The sequence below is a fragment of the Centropristis striata genome, chromosome 7 (genome assembly GCF_030273125.1).
Source record: "Centropristis striata isolate RG_2023a ecotype Rhode Island chromosome 7, C.striata_1.0, whole genome shotgun sequence".
Classification (NCBI taxonomy): Eukaryota; Metazoa; Chordata; class Actinopteri; order Perciformes; family Serranidae; genus Centropristis; species Centropristis striata.
The window spans coordinates 9,998,161-10,012,013 of NC_081523.1; the positions used below are offsets into that span (position 1 = coordinate 9,998,161).

Consider the following 13,853-nt stretch of genomic DNA (forward strand, 5'->3'; position numbering starts at 1 on the left):
ATAAAAAATATGGAGAAAAAAATATATATAATATAAAAATGAGGGGAGAACAAAGGCTGCCACATCTGTTTTCCAAGCCAAGAGTCTATATCTTTAGGTTCCTGTGTGTTTACATGAGCATAGAGTCAATACTGGTGCAAAGTCAAAGTGACAGGGAAAGATAACCTTTCATCTTTTATCTTTGGAGTTTTTCCTTAAATCCTGACGAAACAGGAGGCTATTTGTGACATGTGTACGTGTGAACCCATATGAGTGCTCATGCCAACTTGTGGAGGAAAATAAGTGGAATAGTACTATCTTTGACAAGTAAAGTGATGTTAATGCATATATATTGGAGGTTCCCTTAAAAGAAATACTCCTCGAGCTATTTGGCCACCTGCTCAAGTTTAGTTTGAAACTGTGTGAGTGTGTGTGTTTGTGTGACTGAAGTTACGCCACAAGCCGGGAAATGTAATCTTTACTGCTGGTTAAGTGTTCGACCTGCTGATCAGGGGAATGAAAAGGTACAAAGATTGCATTCATATAACTCCCGACATGCTAGGATAATCAATATCACTAAGAAGAAAAAAAATACAATAGCAAAAATACAAACGGAAATGAATCCAAAACAACTTTATTGGTCGAATATTTAAGTCAAGCAACACATATTGTCCTTATGAAATAACAAAATTGCTATGAATCCTGTCCTACAGGAGATTTCACAATAGCATAAGAATAAGACACTGTTGTGTTGAATGAACTAAGGACTATTTTTGTGACATCATATTCCTAATTGTGTCCTTTTTTGTCATTTGTGTTATTTTAATAAAGTTGATGTACCAGTGGTGTCAGAGTTCATATTCATCTTCCCAATATTGGAAACAGTGCAAAATCTGAGCATAGAGCAGTGAGTTCTTGAATGTTTATCATATTTAAGCCAATCAACCCTTAAAATGTGCAACAAAAAAAAACTTACAAGTGCATTAGGGTTACCTTGGCTGAGCAAAATTATTTCAGAATTCATTCAAGTTTAGCCACTGTAGGAATTCACACATTTTATTTTTTTTTCTGAAGGCCTCTTTCTGGGTTCTTTCTCTGGGGGGAGTATCAAATCTGTTTGGTTTGGTTTTTAATGAGAAGGAGTGCTCTGGTATCTAAATAAATATTTGAGAAAATTTAAATATCTAATGTGTAGTCTATTTCTTTTGTGTAATATTTATTATTTGTACAATGCTGTACAATATTTGTTGTTGCTTTCTGCAGAGATGAAAATTAAATTCACAAAAACAGAGACTTCAAACAGGAAACACTACATTCGACTATGAGCATCTTCAAAGTCCAGGTAAAAAAAAAAATCACACACCCACACCGACACACACACACACACACACACACACACACACACACACCGACACACACACACACACACACACACAGACAGACTGCTGATGTTACCTCCTTAAACATATACCAAATCTCATCATCATCTACAATTACTTACATCTATTCGAACCTGAGAAACACCGCCATTGTTAATTTTTAGGCTGTAGTTTACAGATGTGGCAGAATTTTTTTTTGTTTTGCAAGTATTGTATTGTAGTACAAGTGCTGAGTCTGCAAGTCAGGTTTGGGGTAATTAATAATATGCATTGAGATGACACAGCATCCATAGTTCTTTACAGCTGTCAATCTATCTTTACATTTGGATAAGTCAGTATAGATAATAGATAAGTCACTGATATCACTGATATTGAATTACGAGGCTGTTTGAATTTTGTGTTCAATTCTAAAATCATCAAATTTGTCACTTAAGTCTATCTCCGAGCGCCTTGAGTTGCATCCACACCTCTTATAGTTTCAGCCCGTCCAATCTAGACTTTTGTTTCCCTCGGAGCTATAAGTCTTCATGCACGGTTCTGTGGCTGCGTTTGTCCAGCCAGGCCTGCAGCAGAGGAAGGTTGGTGTCCATCCAGCGGATGTTGTCCTCGATGGTCTCGTAGGTCTGTCGGATACACCTCATCTCTGAGCCCGTCTCCTCAGTCAGAGAGCCAAAGAAGCTGCGTACCTGAGCACATACAGAGCAGATAGACTTTAAAAGATCAACAAAAACTGACATGACATCCACAAATTACTAAGACTGTAATTACAGTTTTAGATTCTAGAATTACTGAGAGGAAGGTCTTTAACAGATCGGCTTACAAACTGCTGTTCTTGGCTACTAATTACGCTTCTCATTTGAATCAGAGCTTTGTTTTTTAGCTTTTAAATGAGTAACATCATTAAAACAAAAAGGGAAAGTTATGAGACAAAGAAAACACGCTATAGACAGACATCAAAACGTATGGACACAGCCTTCCTTACCTCATCTAACATCTCCCTGGTAGAATACTGGTCGGTCACCCCTGTCACCAGGTGTGATATGGTGCTGGAGCCTAAGTCAAATCTATGAAGCAAAAAACAGACAGAGACTCAGTTCAAAGGTCAGAATACACAACTCTCACATGGTAAAAACAAGCAAACTAAGGCTCAATTTGAGCTCCACAAGTCAACATAAGGAGTCTTCAAAAAAACAAATGTTGAAGGCCTTTCTTGTAATGTGTTTTGCCAAATTCTCATCTGTTTGTAAAAACAGAAACTAAGATGCATCGGATTTTCTACAGTGCTTGTCTGACACAAGTTATATTAAACTGAAGCATGATTTATTTTAATAACATGGAGCGTTCTTAAATTGCATTAAGTTATTAAAAAATGAAAGAGGAATGCATTGCATATGCATGACTGGCTCACTGACTTCTTGATCAGGGTGTGCCAGTTGGCTCGGAGGAAGTCCCAGGCCAGTTTGTAGCCACGGGGGTTCTTGCTGACAGAGACAACCACGCCTGAGAGATCCTGAGTCTTCATCACCTCACCCTGGAGGCTCTGCTCCATCATCCTGCACATAGAAATACAAGTTAAATAAGTGCAAACAGAAAGAAAAATGCAAAATGCAAAATGCTTGCAGAAGTGTGATATAATGCACACACCACTTGAGCTTGTCCTGCAGTGGGCTGACAGCCATTGCAGTCTTCATGCGGCTTTTTACAGACATTTGCAGTGAAGTGCGGTACTTCTCAAACAGGAAGTCCCACCCCTCCGGTGTCCGAGCTCCAATCACAAACACAGCCATGGTGACGTCGACAGGAAGGCTAAAAACAGAGAAGAACTATCATAAGAACTATCTGACAACTTTTAATCTCTACATACAAGTGCCTAGAAATATTAAAAGCTCAGGCAGTATTTAACAGAAAGAATCGTGAACACATCTATGAATGAAAACTGTTGCGGTGTTATTTTATGACCACTGACCTCATAGTGCCGTCAGAGTCCTTCCACCTGTTAAAGAGCTCGGTGGCTTTTGTGACACATGGAGGGTAGTTCCTGACGCAACTAAACAGCAGCAGGTAGCTCCTCTGCATTCGCTCAGACACTGATCCAGAGTCAGTCCACTCCTGCCGATCAATCAGCCCCCGGAACAGATCCACAATGTAGCCCTGAGATAAACATGAAGGCATTTAGTGATTAAAATCAGGCTTAAATCAGTGCATTTTTAATATTGAAATTCGGTGGTTTCCGAATTCTAACACCACGTAGCATCCTCCTAAAATGTAATTATGAATGTTAAAATACAATAGCAAAGGCGCACCCTTTTCAGCTACAGACAGTTCCTGCTGGAGGCAGTTTTACTCCTAACTAGAAGATTAGTTATTGCTGACTGTTTATAGCCACAGCCATGGAGGACAAAGGGATTGCATTAGAACTAGTATTTAAACTCTTCCACACAAATTTCATACACCACAATGGCCACCCCCTCATCTGGTGCTGTGGAGACTTTTCAAGTGCAGTAGCCACTAGTCCTCGTCCACTTCAGTTTCCACAGAGCTGCCCAAAATATTTTCCTCTGAGCCAACATCTGAGAACCAGTCGGTAAGATCAAACAAGCAATGTGACGTGACTTTAGCATCTGTCAACTTGTAGACGGCATTTGTCATTATTTTGGCCATTTTACAGACAAATGATCAATGATTTAATTTAAAAAAATGTTGAGAATAATTGTCAGCTTTAACCCTACAACAACCCTCAAACATTTCTAAGGTAAACTATAATAATTAACAAAAGAAAATAAAGTTTCAACTGTATGTTTTATTGAATTTGTGCTATATTCTGGTTCTTTGCCTGAGAGGAATTTTGCTTTGTTTGAACTGCCAAAAGTTACAAGGAGCACACTGCTTATACAACAAGTGCACAGTCATTGTTTAACAAGGCTTTTGTAGTACTTTATGCAAGGAACCATGACTCAGTGTGCATACTTTTCTTGGTACACAGAAGCACCAGCAGTTCAAAAGTTCCTTGTGGAGTTTATGACCTCTAGAAGCACTATGGAGCAGTTTTTTTCATGAATGGGTCCCCAATTTGTTTGTCTTGTGCACGAAGACACACATGCACATTCCTGCCAAAGTAATATTCCACTGATCCACAGGGAGCGGTAGCACGCTGAAGACTGCAGCAATGCTTCAGGAAAGGCAGTGAAGAAGAAAACGGTAAGCTAGCAAACATGTATGCAAACAATACAATACAGTATTTAAAAAGCCTAAAACGCCTTTCAAAATATTTGATGAGGAGGGAAATACATTCAACAAGTTTATTTATAAGAAAACTCCACAGGGGATCTTTAAGAGCCCTGCTTAGGAGCTTGAAGAATGCATTTCTTAAGTATTTTCATGGCCTATAGATCCCTTCTCTAAACTGGAGACAATTTGAGACCATTAAACTGATGGAAATGTTTGTCACACATGATTTATTCAAGGGCTATTAACCTTTGATAAATTCTGTTTTTACAGTTTCTGACTATGAAAAAAAGTGTAATCTTTGGTGATTTTTTCATTCCTTTCAAACCTGCCAGTGTATTGTGAGGTTCAGATGGTTAAAACATACATGGAATATTTTCAGTTTTGTCCCATGAATCCTGACCTTCATCTGGTTCTCCACAGCAGCCATGTCTCTCTTCTCCATCAGTTTGTAAAGAGGTACGAGCTCTCCAAATCCCTGAGTCACAGCCATGATCTCAGTCTCTCTTGACAGGTACAGAGACAGCTCCAGAGCCGTGTCCAGCCTCACCTTCCCGACACTGTAAGACACAAACAGGTTCAAATCAACACCACACTACAGTTTTGTCCATTTTAGCAATAATTTAATTTTAGCATATTTTACCACCAAGTTGGGTTTGGCTAAATGTATTTTTTTCTGGGAATTGTGAAGGTGATGAGACTTGCAACCAATCCTTCCCTAAAATTAGTTATCGCGTGCATGATGCAGGATAAACAGCAGGTTCAACAGACCTGACCAGCTGGAAGACGTTGTGTATGAGGCTGGCGCGGTCGTTGCTGCTCAGGGCTGTGTGGTTGTGATGCAGCAGTTTGATAATGGAGTTCCACCCCTGGCCTTCGTAGTGGACCATGTAGTAACCACTCATGTCCACGTTGAACTTCACCCAGTCCACCTCCTTCGGCAGATATAGAACATCTGCGTGGATGAGGAGAGAAGATAAAATGTTATGAACAATATGTGGATAAAGGATATGAATATACCAATACAAATATCAGTGACATCCCACGGAGTGACACACTCACCAGTCTTTGTCTTGAGCAGGAAGCGGTGGATGGTGCTGGAGGCGCTGGTCATGTAGGTCAGTGGGATCTGCCACAGGAATCTAACAAAACACAATGATCATTTGAAAATAATCATACAATCACTGAAACTACTTGGTAAGTTGTCAAAAGTGTCAAAACTTCAATCATCTTTTAATAACATACTTAAAATACAATCTCAGTTCATTTTACATTTGATAGTATTGGCTATATAAGCTATTGCCAAATATATATGCCAAAGCTATTTAAAAAAAAAATGCAATCAGATTTTTTGCATTTAAACTACAACAGTGTGTGCAGTATCTGAAAATTACTCCCTTGTCACAATCTGATGTAAGCATAGAAAATGACACTGTGGCTTTAAAATACACTTCCAATGCAGGAAGACCCCTGTAGTGATTAATTCTATACACTTTCTGCAAAAAAAAAAAGATTAAAAAGATTAATTTACCCTTCAGTGAGGGACTGGTCGTCTGTCTTCAGGTAACGCTCCTGACTGAGCGTGACCTCCCGACCTCTGACCTCCACAGTGACCAGAGGGAAGCCTTCCTGCAGCGTCCAGGTGTCCATGATGGCCCTGACATCCAGCTCATCACCAGAGTACCATTTCTGCATACACACACATTTAGATACACTTATTATTCATGATGCTTTCCTGGCTTAACGTAATAAGAATTTCTAGAGTATGTTTGCTCAGTCAGAGTGCTTTGTGGGACCTGGTTGCTAGAAAGCATGAAAACTTACAGAGGCTGCAGAGTTGAGGCTGCGTTTGGAGCAGAATTCTTTGTGTTTCATACGGCCTTCGTCCAGATCATCTGAGTTACAGATCTGGTAGGGAAGCACGCAAAATTAGCAGAGAATCGTAACAGTGCTAATACTGGCAGACACACACACCCCAGGTTCCAAATGATGCATCTACAACTACTATTACTACTGATATTTCTGTTTAACATGGGCAACATGAATGAATAGTGAAGGGCAAATTTGTCCCCAAGAAATACATATATGGTGAGCTGAAATACAGGCAACAAAACAGAGCAAATCCTTAATTATCAGAGTAAACATCAGTTCAGCAATAATACCACAACATCCTTTTAGAAAGCCTCACACAAATGCATGTGTTTTTGCTAAAAGCTTAGTATTTACAAAACTTTCACCTCTTCCATGCTACTTTTCTTTGTGATCTAGGGTGAGTTGTAATTGATATACAAATGGACATTGGTTGGTAAAACCCCTTTACGATCTCATCTAAATGTGAAAACAAGACATTGTGTTGTACTATTGTATGATGCAGGTTACACACACACAGACACACACACACAAACACAATGCAATGTTTTTTTGATGGGTAGAAGTTATTCACAGTGATGTCATGCTCATATCCCCATATGTCCTAAAGATGAACACTTTTGCGCATATGTATGCACACGCACTACCCAATGCACACACAGAGTCAACTCATTTCTATCTGACACCCTCTATACACGCACTCCTACACACACACACACACACACACACACACACACACACACACACAAGATGTCTTGGTTCCATCACTCACATCCGTCAGGCTCTCCCACAGGTGGCTGTTGACAGTATTTTGGTAGCTGTAGCGTTTGAGATATCGGATGATGCCAATCTCAAACGCCTCAGGAGTCAGGAAGTCACGCAGCATATTCAGAATACATGCTCCCTAAAAAACAACAAAAACAAACACAGGCATGCTGAATATTAAGAATTCAATGACCTCCTGTGAGTTGTGCCCTCAATAAAGTTAAACTGAATTTCTATTGTGTGTTAAAGTACTTTTATTACTTATTTTACCTGTAAATGTTTTGTTATGACCACACAGTTTGGGCTACACTTTGGGAATAACTAAGTTATGCAACTTACAGTTCATGTTCATATAATTGTTGGCAGAGTTTACATATCCAAGTGCATCCACACCACACGGTTGGTCCTTTGACAGAATGAGGCTGACCTTGTCATATGAAACATCGTCGAACATCTCCTGGATCTGCGTGGGGTTTTCTACAGCGGTGGAAACCGGGTGGGAGGAGCTGAGGCTGTCTACCTCCATAGCCTCAAAACATTTTCCCAGGAAGATGTCATCCTGATAAAAAGGGAAAGGAGAGAGGAAATGTCAGAGTGGAGGGAGGAGATGAGTAAGCAAACAAGCAAGCAAGTAAGTAAGTAAGTAAGAGAAGTTCAGGTCAGAATTAATATTACATTTTTTTTAAGAAAGTGAACTTTAAAACACACCCATTGCAACCTCAAAATAATCCATAAAAACTGTAGTTTTATATAAAGCTGTTGTCATAAATGTTATTTAGCTAATGTACAGTACTATGCTTTTATATTAAGCTGTACCATTCATATCTTTCATTTTATGCAAGATAATCTTTTAAAATTTCAACTTGGAGACAGAAATAAATATGAAGGCTACACTGCACTCATTCACATGCTGTAAGTCAGATACGAGTCAGTTCCCTGTGCTCTGCTCTTACCACTTGCAGCTCTGGGTAGGCGATGTCCAGAGAAATATACTCCATGAACTTGGCAAAACCCTCATTGAGCCACAGGTCGTTCCACCACTCCATCGTCACCAGGTTCCCAAACCACTAGACATGAAGCAGAAGATGTGAGAAAAGTTCACATGCAAAAAAATCCATCTTGAAGTTTAGATCTGTAACTTCTGTACATGCAGAGTCTTAGTCTCAGCTTCACTCACCTACTCATAAAAGAAAAGCAATTATTCTGAATCGTACAGAAATATGAACTGTGACACCAATTTAATTCATTTGCACTAGGTTGTATATAGTATTTTGTATATTGTTAAATTTCTTTTTCTATTAGATTGTTTATTTTCTATCTTTATCTAAAAGGGAAATCACTTTTTGTGCAATTTTTGTGGTCGGCTGTAGCAAAGAAATTTCCCCGCTGTGGGATTAATAAAGTCGGATTTAATTTGTTATTTTATGTTTTTCAGGCCAGCTACCTGGTGTGCGAGCTCATGGGCGATGACCTTGGCGATACCCAGTTTGTCTGAAACTGAAGACTTGTCAGGGTCGAAGAGAAGGCCGGTCTCTCTGTAGGTGGTCAGCCCCCAGTTCTCCATCGCACCTGACTGGAAGTCAGGGATAGCAGCCAGATCTGCAGTGTACAATATCAAGCACATCAATACAAATACATGTGGTATATTTATATCACCTGCTGGTCCATCTTGGTGTCTTTTTACATTTTATTTCTGCTCCTAATACATGTAGTTTTCTTCAACTTCTCTGTTCATTCACGATACATTTTTTACAGAGTCAGGGCAAAGAGCATTTGTGCTTTTAAATGTCTAAATGTAATGTCATATATATTACTATTCTGTCAAAGTAGTCTCACATAAGCAGTAAGACATGAGATGAGATGGGATCATGGATGTCTGCACAAAGGACAGGCATTTGCTGTGCAAGCCACGCAATTTTCACTGATAAATGAGAGATCTCAAACAGACACAAAGATTTTAAAGTTTTCAATGGTTAACAGCGGCAGAGGTAGTTCTTTATGCTGATTCTACCCTCACAAGGATTTTCTTAAACTGAATCCAGTAAAAAATATTTACATTACAACATAAAGCTTAGTAAGTTCTTTAACGGTCAAATACAGCATAACTGCAAATATTGCAATTCCGGTGGCTTAATAACTTGGTAATGTTATGCATTTCCACTGACCTTGTTTGGGAAGCGGGTAAGGAATATCAAAATAGTCATCGTAGAAGTCCAAAAGCTTGACAGCAGCATCCAGCGCATAAGCCGTCTGGTCGATCTTCTCAGCTACAGCGTAGACTGAAATCTGATGACAGAGAAAGACAAACAAACTCGTCAGTTTTAATGTTATAGAAAAAGGTTTTTTATCAGTGGCTACATGTCAGTTACGTGATGATTTCTGTCTGTTGTCCTCCTCACCTTGACGCCATGCTGGGTAGTCTTGCTCACAGACAGGAAATCAGACACAATGTAGGCCACCAGGTAAGTGCTCATTTTTACAGTGGTGTCGAAGTGATCCTCAAGCAACCCGCCCGGCAACTCCACTGTTTTTACCTGAGAAATATGGGTGTATAGTACAGTGAATAAGTTGTTTTTTTTAAGTGCTTTCTTACTGTGAAGTGCATTTCATTAAAGTCTGACAGCAAATATGAAGGCAGAATTCAACCAGTTCTTATTTGGAATAATTCCTCGTTTGCAGTTAAAACAAACTGATATTGCTGCGTTGACGTGTACCTTGGGCATGTTGGATATGGATATGTGGCGTGGCTCTCGTATAATCTGTATGGTGAAGTTGGCTTTGAAGGCGGGCTCATCAAAACAGGGGAAGGCTCCACGAGCAAAGGTGGCTTCAAACTGCGTGGATGCCATAACCCTAAATCATGTAAATAAGAAACAGTGAAACAACACTTAGATTGTATTAACATTGCATTCTAAACAGAGAATAAAAAATTATTAAAGCAGCTATATGTAGCATTTTCAAAACCAATGTATGATTTTGTTTTACTCTGGTATTATCATAATATCAAAATGAGGACTTAATTTCCCATTAACTCTTGTGCTTCCAGTTGCATGTACAGTCATGGAAAAAAATATTAGACCACCCTTGTTTTCTTCAATTTCTCATTCATTTTAATGTTTGTAACATTTGTATATAATATAACGATAACAACAAAAATAGCTCATAAGAGTTTAATTTAAAAGCTGATATCTAGCCATTTTCTTGGTTTTCTTGATAATGATTTAAATTAAACTCTTATGAGCTACTTTTGTTGTACTTTTAGTTGTACCAGGCATTAAAATGAACAAGAAAATGTAGAAAACAAAGGTGGTCTAATAATAATATTTTTTTCCATGACTGTATAATAAATGTGGTAGAAATTCAGTGATGGCATACAGCTACTTCAAAAGAAATATCAGTTATTGTGTTCTTACCGGACTTCCCCACTGCTGGTGCGGTAGCTGCTCTTGTAGAAACCGTGATAGCTGTCAGATAAGTTGGCAGCGAACTCCAGCTGAACCTCATACTTCCTGCCTTTGATCAGCACCGAGTCCGACAGCAGGGCGAGCTGATGGGAGCGAGGATACTCCAACAGCTGCAGGGGCCTCACACCTTCAGGTGCAAAGAGCCACGCATTAGATATCTGCATCTGCTTGGCGTGGAGAACGATGGTGCTGGTGTCTTCGTGCACGTCCAGCTGGATACGAACTACGCCGGTGAAGTCTAGGCTGGTCAGGTTGGGGTGGATGGTCAAGTCATAGTGGTAGGGAGAGACGGTTTTAGGAAGTCTCATGTGGTTCCAGGGAAATGGCTGGCCGTTGGTTGCTATCGGGACATCCTTGGCTGTTGGTAGTTGTGCTGCTGATGAGGGAGGAAAGGGAACGAAGAGCAGCAGCAGGAGAGGTGCTGCTAACATGGTGACAGTAAAAGAAGGAAACCCTCCCACCTGTAACACAAATAGCATACAGTTGATAATCATATTCACAGAAACTCACTTTATTGTGGATTCTCTAATTTTCTTTGAATAACACATCCTACTTCCAAAGGACCTGGGGCAACAGAGGCCTAGAAATTTGATTTCGGGGGGGGGGGGGGGGGGGGCGCACAAGTATCTTTGATAAAACTCTTTCAGTACACTGTGTTTTCTAGTTGTTCTTCTAGTTTTCTATTGTTACTTTTAAGTTTACTGTTCCCTTTTTGGTTTGACCTTTTGTAAAGCATGTAGCCTCCAGCCTCTCCTCCTCCAACTCCTCCTCCATCTCCTCCTCTACCTCCTCCAGCCTCTCCTCCTCCATCTCCTCCAACTTCTCCTCTACCTCCTCCAGCCTCTCCTCCTCCATCTCCTTCTGCATCTCTACTATCCATCACCTGACAAAAATATACTGATACATAACATGAACAGTGTGACAATTTGCGGTGTAACAATCAACAATTTTGATGATACGGTTATAGAGGAAAAAACTTAAGTTTCACAATTATCATGAGTATGGATGTATAAAATCACATTTGCAATCTGAGGTTTCAGCTTGAGCGGCCGTTTACCGCTTGGCCCTAGTCCCTGACGCTTCTCTTTTGGACGGTAAAAACTGCAGGGGACAAAAACGGCCTTTAGGAAAAAGTGCAGGTGACACGTCCCTTGTGTCCCCCAAAATTACGTCCGTGGTTCCAGGACTTTATTGTCCATTGAGAGATTTAGCAAAACATTTCTTAGGTTTCACATTCTTAATATATATTCTTATTGTCTTAATATAGTTAATCACACTGTTATCGCTGCTATGCAAACGCACAGTGAATAAAACAACGACAGAACAAACGCGGCAGAAACTCGACAGGTGAGTTGGAAGTGCAACACTTTCAATTTCACATAAATGTCCATTCATTTATCGTCACGAAACCCAACTGAAAAGAAACTCATATTCAACCAAAACAGAAACGAGGTTATACATCATCTATTACATGACATTGTTAATATTAACCATTGTGAAATATAGGCCTATGTCAAAAAATGTCAACTTACTGTGTCGTCTTGGGCACGCAGTGTTAGCACAAATAACTCAAGAGCGAAAGTGAAAGAGACGACGGAGGAGTTGCATGCTGGGAGGAAACGTCCGTTGTGTTGATGTCTGTCGAGGTCATTACGTGGCCTGCAGTTGTGGTGACATGACTTTAAATTCAAGATAAGATGCTTTTTATACAAAGAAATGAAATTCAAGCCGTCTTTCCATGTCTGCAGCTCTTAAAGATAGACCAAGGAAGTGTGAGTTTTAAAGATACCCGGCCCTCTTTTCACCAAATACCAACATACCGAAGTGACATTACTGCAGCCTTTTATTCCGTCATGATGAGAAAAAGATGCTAAAACAAGAGCAACCTTGTATCACAGGAGGAAATAGAAGGAAACATCAACTGTGAACAGGAAGTTCCGTGTTGTTACAGTCTGCAATTATATATTTCACCACTAGAGTGTGCCATTGGTTTGATTAATGGCCGTTTGTGTTACTTTTGGCTTCCCACAATGGACATGGACCTGACATGGACATACATTATGTATTCTTTTCACAATAAAAAAAAATACTTACACAATAACTATAATCCATAAGCTAAGTTCGGGGGGAAAAATCAAAATAGTCTGCCATACATATAATTTCTGATATTCAATTAAAGTTTTCCTCCGGCAAGTGCTAGGGAATAGTGTCCCCCAGTAATTCCATAGTGCTTTTAAAATTAGCCCTTCTTCTTTAAATGTATTTGTTTTGTTTTGTTTTGTTTTTGTTTCTTCCACCTTTGTCAATTCTGTATTTTTTTGCACTTTTATGTGTAGCATTTTGGTGTGGCTCAGCCGTCTGTAAATGCGCTATATAAATACATTTGACTTTGATACATACATTTTTTTTTAGATCTATGACACCATCATGTGATAATAACTTTGTTCTATGTTGTATACAATCCTATACTTGTCTGCTGCCCCTGGTGCATCCCTTTTGCACTACAAGCAATCAAAGGTTCACAAAGTGTATTGAGTTCAACCCGAGGTGGAGTCACCTGATAAACTCAGCTTGATGGGGTCAAGGAGCAGGAATTTGCTATTTTGACGACTTTACGGTGAGGTTTTCATTCAAATATTGACTATTTCAAAATGAGCACTAACTCAGTTGAAGCAGATGAGTGGGGATTGATGTATCAATTTTGATACAGCAGGAAGTTAATGTTAAATCCCTTGATCGTCATCATGGTACAATATGCATCATGTCTATCATAGTGCATAATACACTGTTTTATTAGTTCATTTCACAAATTAATCATTGAAATGTGATGCTTAAAACAAATATTTCCACTCAAAATTGATAAATCCACTATATTTAACGTATTTTAGATGGCTAAAAGGGACTACAGTGTTCAAGATGTCCTGCAGTTCCTTGATGGTGTTTTGAGCAACATGGAGGAGTTGCAGGTTGCAGATAATAATGTGGAAAACAAGGATTGGACCCCCAAAACAAAGCATGATGAGGAAAGCTCTGATAGTAGTGATGTCGAAGATGAAAGTATTGACTAGAGGATTTGAAGAGGAAGAAGAACTTCGAACAGCAACACAGGCCGCCACAATAACAAAGAATCGTGGAAGGGACAAAGTGAAAAGTAAAGAGTAGAGAAGAAAGA

The 13,853-nt window shown here is 39.4% G+C and overlaps 1 protein-coding gene across 1 annotated transcript; it reads right to left on the minus strand.

Moving 5' to 3' along the window:
- Window positions 1–600: 600 nt before the first annotated feature.
- erap1b (endoplasmic reticulum aminopeptidase 1b) lies at window positions 601–12,527 on the minus strand. Its single transcript, XM_059337716.1, has 20 exons — window positions 12,502–12,527; window positions 12,214–12,340; window positions 10,631–11,142; window positions 9,932–10,070; window positions 9,617–9,751; window positions 9,383–9,503; window positions 8,662–8,816; window positions 8,171–8,284; window positions 7,645–7,776; window positions 7,225–7,356; window positions 6,408–6,491; window positions 6,115–6,272; window positions 5,646–5,725; window positions 5,355–5,538; window positions 4,987–5,143; window positions 3,325–3,509; window positions 3,003–3,164; window positions 2,771–2,911; window positions 2,341–2,422; window positions 601–2,044 (listed from the first exon to the last, which is right to left on the minus strand). The coding sequence occupies exons 1-20, from the start codon at window positions 12,510–12,512 to the stop codon at window positions 1,874–1,876; spliced, it is 2,982 nt and encodes a 993-aa protein (XP_059193699.1). The 5' UTR covers window positions 12,513–12,527; the 3' UTR covers window positions 601–1,873.
- Between the last annotated feature and the right edge of the window lie 1,326 nt (window positions 12,528–13,853).